Source organism: Andrographis paniculata, unplaced genomic scaffold (genome assembly GCF_009805555.1).
Source record: "Andrographis paniculata isolate CXL003 unplaced genomic scaffold, ASM980555v1 Contig26END, whole genome shotgun sequence".
NCBI lineage: Eukaryota > Viridiplantae > Streptophyta > Magnoliopsida > Lamiales > Acanthaceae > Andrographis > Andrographis paniculata.
In genome coordinates, this window is record NW_026137557.1 from 517,275 (window position 1) to 527,368 (window position 10,094).

General features: G+C 33.0%; 2 protein-coding genes across 5 annotated transcripts; one reads left to right on the forward strand and one right to left on the reverse strand.

The window, feature by feature from the left end:
- The first annotated feature begins 2,579 nt into the window (after window positions 1-2,579).
- On the forward strand, window positions 2,580-5,323 carry LOC127246188 (short-chain dehydrogenase TIC 32, chloroplastic). 4 transcript variants are annotated; one of them, XM_051267441.1, is made up of 9 exons: window positions 2,580-2,670; window positions 2,822-2,989; window positions 3,315-3,546; window positions 3,717-3,796; window positions 4,010-4,163; window positions 4,319-4,397; window positions 4,584-4,671; window positions 4,782-4,828; window positions 5,002-5,323. In XM_051267441.1, exons 1-9 carry the CDS (start codon window positions 2,652-2,654, stop codon window positions 5,236-5,238), a joined length of 1,104 nt encoding a protein of 367 aa, XP_051123398.1. In that variant the 5' UTR covers window positions 2,580-2,651; the 3' UTR covers window positions 5,239-5,323. The 4 variants fall into 4 exon arrangements, with proteins under 4 accessions (XP_051123398.1, XP_051123399.1, XP_051123400.1 ...); XM_051267442.1 differs by having other exon boundaries at window positions 2,593-2,740; XM_051267443.1 differs by having other exon boundaries at window positions 2,629-2,744.
- Window positions 5,324-5,516: 193 nt separating this feature from the next.
- LOC127246189 (kinetochore protein SPC25 homolog) lies at window positions 5,517-8,642 on the reverse strand. The gene is made up of 8 exons (XM_051267444.1): window positions 8,347-8,642; window positions 8,110-8,175; window positions 7,203-7,349; window positions 6,757-6,870; window positions 6,574-6,663; window positions 6,385-6,507; window positions 6,038-6,243; window positions 5,517-5,946 (listed from the first exon to the last, which is right to left on the reverse strand). Exons 1-8 carry the CDS (start codon window positions 8,519-8,521, stop codon window positions 5,935-5,937), a joined length of 933 nt encoding a protein of 310 aa, XP_051123401.1. The 5' UTR covers window positions 8,522-8,642; the 3' UTR covers window positions 5,517-5,934.
- Between the last annotated feature and the right edge of the window lie 1,452 nt (window positions 8,643-10,094).

Sequence of the window (10,094 nt, forward strand, 5' to 3'; positions counted from 1 at the left end):
CATGTATCCTCCCTCAGTCCCATAATAAACTATCCAGTTTTTTATTTTAGTTTTTTTTTTTTTTTAAGTAATTATACTATCTATCTAACATTACAAATACTTTTACAACTTACAATATATTACACAAATGTCATTATTGTAGTCATTTTTACTTTATTCTTACTATATCCCAATATAATATTCCCTATGTCCCATAAAAAAGTATTCATTTTTCTATTTTAGTCCGTCCCATAACAAAGTATTCATTTCTTTTTTTTTTAAGTTCTGTACTATCTATCTAATATTACAAATACCCTTACAACTTACAATATATTACGCAAATGTTATTACTTTTATATCACACATACTAATAAGATTATTTTAGTCATTTCTACTTTATTCCTACCACATCCAAATATAATACCAATATTTCTAAAACAACGTACAAAAAGCAAATAAATATTTAATTATAAGATAAAAAAATACTAATATTTTTAAAATTACGGGTAAAAAGCAAATAAATACTTGGTTATCGGACGGAGAGAACATTAAATTTTCATACAAACTAGTCAAATAATATTAATAAATTAAATTAAAATACAAATAAAAAGAAAAGAAAAAAGAAAAACAAAGGGTAGGTGTAAGGCAAAGTAAATATAGAGCAACATATTGATTAAAGATGTGTAAGAATTGGGGGACCAAAGTGGGGCCCACCATTTTGACAGGTCAACTTCAGCGTTCATTTTCCATCCAACAATGCATATCATTTTTCCTAAAGTTAATTAATTTCATGTCTATGTGTCAATGTGTGTGTGACAAATTAATTTCGATTAATATAATATATATATATATACATTTATTAATTCTTGCACGCACGCATTAAAAGTGCTTTTTAATTCAATACTTTTATTACAATATAAATAATTAAAAGAAAATTTAGCAAGTTGTTTTGAACTCGGATTTTTTCTATGAATATTATTTAAAAAATGTATATATTCTTACATAATATATAATCTATATTTCATTTATTCGTAAAAGATCAATAATTTAATATAAAATATTACTTCTTTTATTGGGCTTTAAATATTACATTTATTTTTTAGACGCTGATATTTGAATATTAATTATTATATTGAAACACATTATAGATTAAAAAGAAATGGCAAAAATCCTGTTATTAGTGTCTTATAATATTAATATAATGATATTTATACAAAAAAAATTATATAAATATAAAGATATTTTTAGTATAATATATAATGACGCACAAAGTAAAGATAGCCCTGTAGACGGACGGATATAATATTATTTATAATACCAATACAATTAATCCTTTTTTAAAAAATAATGTAAATTATTGATATGAATTCAAAATTTCCTTATTTTATATTATTATTGATTTATTATAATATCAATCCTTTTATAATTTGTTAATTTTTTGTTTTAAAATTATCTCAAATGAAAAAATTATTAGTATAATACAGTAAATTGAAATTTCTTTTGACTTATAAGAAAATATGGGCCAATAATAATTATATGTTATGAGGATGAACACGTGTGAGAGGTAATTATAAAAAACCACTCTTACAACTTTTATCATTTCATTTTTGTCAATTTGGAGACATTTTCATTAACCACTTGAGTGGGAAAAATATTCAAGATATAAAGAAAAAATCCCCAAAAATATATATAATAATATAGATGTTGAGAGTAATAATATATATATATATATTACTTAGTTTGTTTTTGAAGTAACTAAAAGTTAAAAAAGTGTATAACATAAATACAAAGCATGAGTCTAATGAAGTAAAACATAATGATATACATGAAATAATCCATCTTTTTACTAAATTACTTGTATTTTTATTTTTATTCACTAAATTTGCAAGTAAATTAGAGTTATAATGATATAAGAATTTTAAAAATAATACTCCATTCGTCCCACTTCTAAGTGTTCTATTGATTACTGAAAATAGATAAAAAGATCTTGATATTTTTGCACATTGACTTTATGTATAATGTAATTATATATATATACATACAATGGTACATTCGTAAATTAAATTTACTAAAATAGAAAATAGATATTTAGAATATGATGAATGAAAATGATAAAAAAAAAATATTTTGAGTTAAGACAGTAATAGATAGTAAAAAAGTATATTTATATATATAATTTAAATAAATTTTGTTAAATTACAAATCAATAATTAATCAACAACTAAAAATTACATTACCTAAGTAAATAATATTTCATATCTTTAAGTATGTGGTGTAGAGTTAAATGTGTATAATAATAATCACAGAAAGCAAGTGAATTGACAGATTTACCCTCGGAGGCAGGGCAGCACTAATCTTGGACAAAAAATCATCTGAAACAGTAAAATGTGCCCTGAAACAATAATCTCACCAGCCCACAAAAAGCACAAAAGTTTCCCAATATTGGAGACAATAATAATTATTAGCAGTAGAAAAATGGCCACACTACAGTGAACCTTCACAATTACATGCCTCCATCTCCAAACACCATCAATTCAATCTATTCTATTCTAATCTAATATAGTCAATGGACCACCCAACTTTCTTTTGCTTCCTTCCATCTACAAATCTCCACTAACAGAAAATTTTTTCAGAAAAAACCAAACACACAACAGTTCTTGCAATGGCCAAGAATGCCAGAAAGTGTCACTTGTAAGTTAAGAGTGAGAAGGAACTTGTGCAGCAAGTTTGGTGTAATAAAGTGCATCATATAGCTTCTAGAGTGAGTGAGTGCATGGGAATTAATGCCTCAAAGAGTGTTGAATGTCTATTATATATATCTGGTTTTCGACATTTTTTGCAGTGTTGCAGTGTAAGTTTATGAGTGTGAATCCTGTCATGAAGGCAACACTGAAGTACCTGGCGGGGATTGCCGGCCCGAGTGGCTATGGCTCCAAAACAACTGCTGATCAGGTTGCTGATGATTGTCTGCCTTCTTTCCATGCTTCCCATCTCACTGCAATCGTCACCGGTTAGTTCTTTTACTTGTTACTAATTACTATCCAATTCTCTGTCTCTGTCTCTGTGTGTGTGTAAAAATAGAGCTATGTTCTGTAAGCAAAAAACTTTTAGGATTAATTCTAATAATCTGATCATCATCATCACCATCATTAATCATAATCCTGTTTTTGCGGCAAGAACTGTCCTAATGAATCCCCAGAATCTGTATATTATAAGTAAATTTTTCATTTTTAACAATAGCAATGTATCACTGCAATGCATTAAACATTTAGTGGCATTAATCAAGCATTATAGAAGCAGCCATTGATGTGTATATTTGGGGTTTGAATTCCAAGGGGCCACGTCGGGGATCGGGGCTGAAACAGCTAGAGTTCTAGCAAAGAGAGGGGTTAGAGTTGTGATGCCAGCAAGGGATCTAAGGAAGGCAGAAAAGGTTAAGCAAAACATACAAAAAGAAAGCCCACATGCAGAGATAATCATTTTAGAGATAGACCTGAGCTCAGTTGCTTCAATCCAGAGATTTTGTTCTGAATTCTTATCTTTAGGATTCCCTCTTCACATCCTCATGTATGTATTTCTTTGGCTCTCTTTACAATACTTTATCATTATTATTTTTCTAGATTGATTTTTCTGTTTGGAAAAAGTAAAATAGTGAGTGGGGTTGGACCACATAAGAAAAAGAGGAACAGTCCAGGGACTAACAGCAGATAACAAAATTCCCACAAAATTTTGTGCAGAAACAATGCTGGCAAATATTCACAGAAATTGGAATTTTCTGAGGACAAAATTGAGCTGACCTTTGCCACTAATTACTTAGGTAACAGTTTTCTTTTTCTCTCATCTCTCTGTCCTTTGTTCAATCATCAACCAGTCTTGTTCCATTAACTACACCAGGCATTTCTATGTTAAAAAATACTATTTTAAAAGTGGCAAAAAATGTATAGAATATAATATAACCCTTGAATAAGAACATTAAAGAATGTACCTGAGGAACATGGAATTGACACATATTTCCTTTACCTTTTGGAAGGTCATTTTCTGTTAACAGAAATGTTGTTGGGTAAAATGGTGGAGACAGCATCAGAAACCTGCATTCAGGGAAGAATAGTGAATGTATCCTCTGTTGTTCATAATTGGGTGAATAGCAAAAGTTTTTGCTTCAGGAAATTGCTTAGCCCGAAAAGGTGAGACACCACATGTTATTCATGCATACACATTAAAAGTATTTGGCTTCTAAAAGCATATAATGATTTCACAAGCTTTTTCCATGAAGTTGTTCGTATCCTTCTCTAATTCTAAACTTTGTATCTGATTAGGTTAACAATTTCGCTTAATGCAGCTATCACGGTACTCGCGCCTATGCACAGTCGAAACTGGCTAACATATTGCATGCGAAGGAATTAGCAAGACAACTCAAGGTAAAAAAGTAAAAATTAAAATTCTTACAAATGCATATATGTACTCATGAAAGTTTGAAAACAAAGGAAGATGAAGAGTGCATTCCAAGAATGGACAAGCCAAATTTTGGCGAGGCCAAGCTTAGAAAAAAAAGCGAAAAGGGCACATTTTTTGTCTGACTACAATGTTTCTGGGAATCTAAACAGGCAAGAAAAGCTAATGTAACTATCAATGCTGTGCATCCTGGAATTGTAAAGACTGGAATAATCAGGGACTACAGAGGCTTTATCACAGGCATGCATTTTATCTTTTAGAAGCCACTCTTGTTCGATATGCATTACCTTTTCCACAAATAATCCAAGAAATAGATAACTAAAAATACTTCTCTATTGGATCGTTTTCAGATTCCCTCTTTTTTATGGCATCCAAGTTCCTCAAATCAACATCACAGGTTTGTCTACACAGCCTTGTTTTCTTTCTTTCATCTAAATTCAATTTAACAGAAATAAACTTCTGCAATATAAAAACATAATTCATATGAATTGATGCTCGAACAATATGTACTCCAGCTGTATATATGCAACTTCCATTAGACGCACTTACTGATATGTCTGGATTTTGCAGGGTGCAGCAACCACATGCTATGTTGCATTAAGCTCGTGGACAGCTGGGATGAGTGGGAAGTACTTTGCAGACTGCAACGAGAGCCACTGCTCAGCTCTTGCAAGTGATGAAACTAAAGCACGGGAACTGTGGAAGCAGACACATGCATTGATACAAAGGCAATTGCTTCTGCCAACAGGCCAAAATGTTGAGGGCCCTGCCACAAATAAGAACTTGATAGAATTAGGGTGTAAATAACACAATAGTGTTTCCAACGCATAGAGTACATCATGAGAGTAATATAATCCAATTCATGGTAATAAAAATCTATTGTTTATGATAAGCACAGGACAACTTTAGATAATAAATTACCTTCACACAAACACTTACCGTGAAGTTTGTTGACAAAGGCAGGTTCTGCATTGACTGCTCCATCCATCCAAACTGGCAGAACTCAAACTCCAAAACTTTTCCACACTTTCGGGACTCTCAAGCACCATGTCAGTTTAGGATGTAAATTCCCATCAACAGAACCACAGAATGTATTGATACTAATATATAGTCTTAATAATATTGCTTCATTCAAGAGAAACATTTACTTAGTCCCAGAATTCACAAAATCAGGGTATATTCCACAAATTGAAGGTGCACTGCAACAATTTATCTTCATTAGCAAGTTTCAGTACACTGTGGCAAACATAAATACTATTCAAAAACACAAACATCAATTACATAATATATATATATATATATCAAAGGTGAATTTGTTGCTTCGACAGCTCATGACAAGTAATCCATGTTAGATCAGCTCCACGTCATGATTTAGAAATATAGCACACTGGAGAGGATTAGGCAATTGAATCATTATTGACTTCGTCTCCGCAAGCTAGGCCACCTCATTGCTCAGTCAAACTCATCATGGATTGATTGAGTAAATGTAATTAAGAAACGTCTTCAATTGTGTCCCTGCAACAATCCAATGCTTTAGGATAAAATTTTCAAAAAATAAGGAAATGATTTATTATTCAAGTTCTATTTATTTTCAAAACAAAGTCACCTGCAAGTATGCAGATTGCCTAAGAGAAGTCGATTTGGGAGAATAGTAACTACATCCTTTGCTAATTCCACCTGAACATCTTCTATCAAGTCCCTTTTCTGAGGGTGAATATTCATACATGGAATCAGTTGAATCTGAAGATGCTGGGGCAGATTCAGTAATTGTCAAAGAGGCTTGATCAACAGCCAAGCCATGTGTAAAATATCCTGGATAGTTAATACATTTACTTTTAGAAACAGTACTCAAACAAAACAAAGAGTACTTGAAACCTTATGCATTCCCAATCTTGCAAGGTAATATAGTGAGCTTACAAACAAATGCTGATTGTTAAATATACATGGCCTTACCATGTGCTGCAGCATCTTGAAATTTCTCTCTCATGGTTCTGACAAACTTAAATAGTCCATTGGTTTTATTTAAGTCATTAACCAGCTCTTTGGTGTTGCTCAGATGTGGATCACAGTCAAGCACTAAACAGAAGAGAAGATAATAAGATTTTGCTATAAAGAGTTAAACCTCAACCATCTGTTACTTACAAGTGTACATCTCGTTTTCATGGCGAACAACAAAAGAATATTCCTCTTTAGGGTTCTCCGGGTTAATGTTAGTGAATATGAATTTCACACCTTCAAGGAGAGAAAGGCATTAGTAACAACCAATGACTATTCAGGGTGAAGATGATTTCATAAAAAATCACAAAAGTCACAAAAATTACACACCATGTCCAGTTTCAATACAGAAACCAAGGACCCTGTTGTACCATGAAATAGCCGTTTCTGTTTGACCTCTATTTTCTTTGTTATTGTCACATCGTTCTTTCCAAGGTGTCAAAGCTACATGCCCAGCAAACAAAAGAAGTAAGGCATCAGACAACAGGGATTGAAGTCAAAGTAGATTGCACAGATCAAACAATGTTATCCACATAAACATAAATATAACCAATAAATCTCCCTGTAATATGACGGATGTGTACAAACACAGATCCATGTTTACTCTATAAATATGTTTATTTGCAGTACATCTTATGTATCTTATAGTCTACTGCAAGTTTGAAACAAAAACCAAACGGTTATGATCATCTTAAGCTAAAAGGCCAAACTTTTCAACATAATAATATCATAGTTCAGAACAAATGAAAATAGCAAGAATCTGGCATGTCATTCACCTTGTGATTGCTGAGATAGAGCAGCAGAATATTCATCTTTTCTTTGCCTCTGATCTTCCACAATTCTTTTTAGTTGTTCAGCTCTAGCTTTTGCAGCAGATATAGAGTCCATCATTTCCATCAACTTTGCTTCTTTTCTAGTCTTTGCTACGGTCATGAAGCGAAAAGAAAATTAGCTCACATATCCAATTTAACGATGCTATATCTTCATATAATCAAATCACAAACTTGCATTGTCTAACTAAGAACCTTCTATTATTCATAAAGATATACATCCATAAAGCATCACAAAGGTAGGTTGTTTGTTACTATAAGAAATATTTTACATCCATCAAGCATAGTCTTTTTTTTTTTTACAAGATCTTTCCTTGTATTCTCATTTTCATTTTTCCATATTGTGCATTTCTATTTTTAAGCCAAAAAGACATCACATGCAATTCATATTTTCCATTCAAATCATAACATGCAACTTCTATCATAGAAAATAATTCAAAAGTTAGGCAAGTATTGATAATCGAAAAGAATTTTTATGAAATAATAAAAAATCTCCTAAACAAAGTACCGTTACTGCATCATCCTTTAATTGACAGACAACTCCTCTTTTTTTAATTAATTGTGAGTTTCTTTGAAGCAACTGCTTAGTTATTTCATTTTGTTAACTTAAGAAAAAAAAAATTAAAAAAAAAAATCCCCCTTTTAATTTAATTTACTGCATCAAACTATATCCCACAATCCCTCACTCATAGACCATCCTACATTGCACAATAGATTTAATTATTTGATAAAATCCAAACAAAACAAAATAAAACAAAACGCAACCAAACAAGATTGAGTCCAAAATAAATGAATAAAATCGTCACAATGGAAAACAGAGACCAAATTTAAAAAAAAAAAAAAAAAAGTATACCTGCAAGGGCTTTCACCATACCATCCTCAGCTTCTCTTAATTCGATTTTAACCTTTCCCAATTTATCTGTTGAGGGAGGGGGCGAAATTCATTAATGGTGGCGATCCAAGAACTAATATTACGTTGAAAATTTCATGAATTTCGGTGAACTTTCAAATAAAAAATAAAAAATGCTGAACCCTTGCAATTCCAACTCAGAATATGAAATCCAATACAAAATCAAGACTATGCTTTAACCTTGAAGCTGAATAGTTTGCCGAGCTTCAGACTTGGCAGCATCGAAAAGCTTTCGATATAAACTATGCAGAGAATCAATTCTGTGCTGCTGAATTGGGATTTCTCGTTCGCACACCAACCGCAGCTCCGCCATACGCGCCAGCACACTGCACTCTCTCGAATTCTGCACCTCCATCTCCCTTAAAGTTGTACGGTGCTGAAGCTTCTGAAGAGGGGATTCGACAGGATCAAAAGACTGGTCGACTTTAGTCCGCCATTTTTTCCCCTAGTTGTTCGTTTGAATTCTTGTTATTGTAATCTGGGGGCAATTTTGCAAAGAGAAAGTCTTGGCGGGGCAGTTTTGTAAATAGAAGTCTGGGCTTAAATGGCCCGGACATTATATGAAGCCCATTTAAAATCGGCCAAATTACGCCTTTACCCATTGAAAAAATAAATCCATTAATCAGAAAAATACTCATTAATAACTTTATTATATTCTTTTTTATTTATTTTAAATTTTAACTAAATTTTTAAAATAATTTCAATTATCTATCATTTTTTTAATAAAATATTTTTTTTTTAATTTCCAATTATCTATTATTTTTTAATAAAATATTTATTTCTTTTAATTTTTGTATTAGTAAATTTATGTAAGTCAGTGTATTGTTTTGAATCTTCTCAATTCATGTTTCCATGGTTGTCTCCCACGCGACAAATATTTGTCTTTATTGTCTTTTATTTATATATTTATTTATTTATTTTGTTACCATATTTTAATTTAAACATATATACACTATTGTTACGTACGAAATTTAGAATTAGGTTAAAAGCCCAAGGTAAAAAGAAGAATGGGCCTGGCAATAGGGTTGATTGAACTGGCTGAAGGACACCGTGAGGAAATCAAGGAAAATAAATTTATTTATTTCTAAGGAAAATACAGGTCGGAAGGTTCTTAGGTCGGTAGGTCCTCAGGACGGAAAGACCTCAGGACGGAAGGTTCTTAGGTCGGTAGGTCCTCAGGACGGAAGGTTCTCAGGTCGGTAGGTCCTCAGGACGGAAGGACCTCAGGTCGGTAGGTCCTCAGGACGGAAAGACCTCAGGTCGGAAGGTCTTCAGGTCGGGAGGCCCTCAAGATGGAAAGACCTCAAGTCGGAAGGTTTTCAGGTCGGGAGGTCCGCAAGACGGAAAGACCTCAAGTCGGAAGGTTTTCAGGTCGGGAGGTCCGCAAGACGGAAAGACGATGAGTCGGAAGGTTTTCAAGTCGGGAGGTCCTCGAGACGGAAAGTCGTCGAGATGGGATATCCGCAGGTCGGGTAAATTGTAGGTCGGATAGAAGGCGGAGTCGGACAAACGCGGAAGCCTTTGATCAAAGACAGGGGGCGGTTGATATGGAGGTCGGCCCAAGTGGGGTCGGGCGAAGAAGTAGGTCGGACGAAGGACGAAGTCGGGCCAAAAGAGCGGAAGGTTTGTGGTCGGCTCAAGGAGTGAAATATAGGGAATTTTGGTCTGCTGGGGACACGTGTCAGCATGAGAAAGGTTGGAAGACGGTTGAGAAGGAGACGTTGTAACCGTTCGGGTGACGGTTTTCAGTATGGTTTCCCAGGGAATATTTAAGGTTTGAATCATCATTTGGCAAGATATCTTCAATCAACTTCAACAAAGCAAAGTCAGATTTGGGGATCACCACTTTAAATTTCAGTCTTTTATTTTCCAGTATTATTTTATGTACGTTACAGTGTTTAGAGATTCCTAATCTCAGACACTAATTA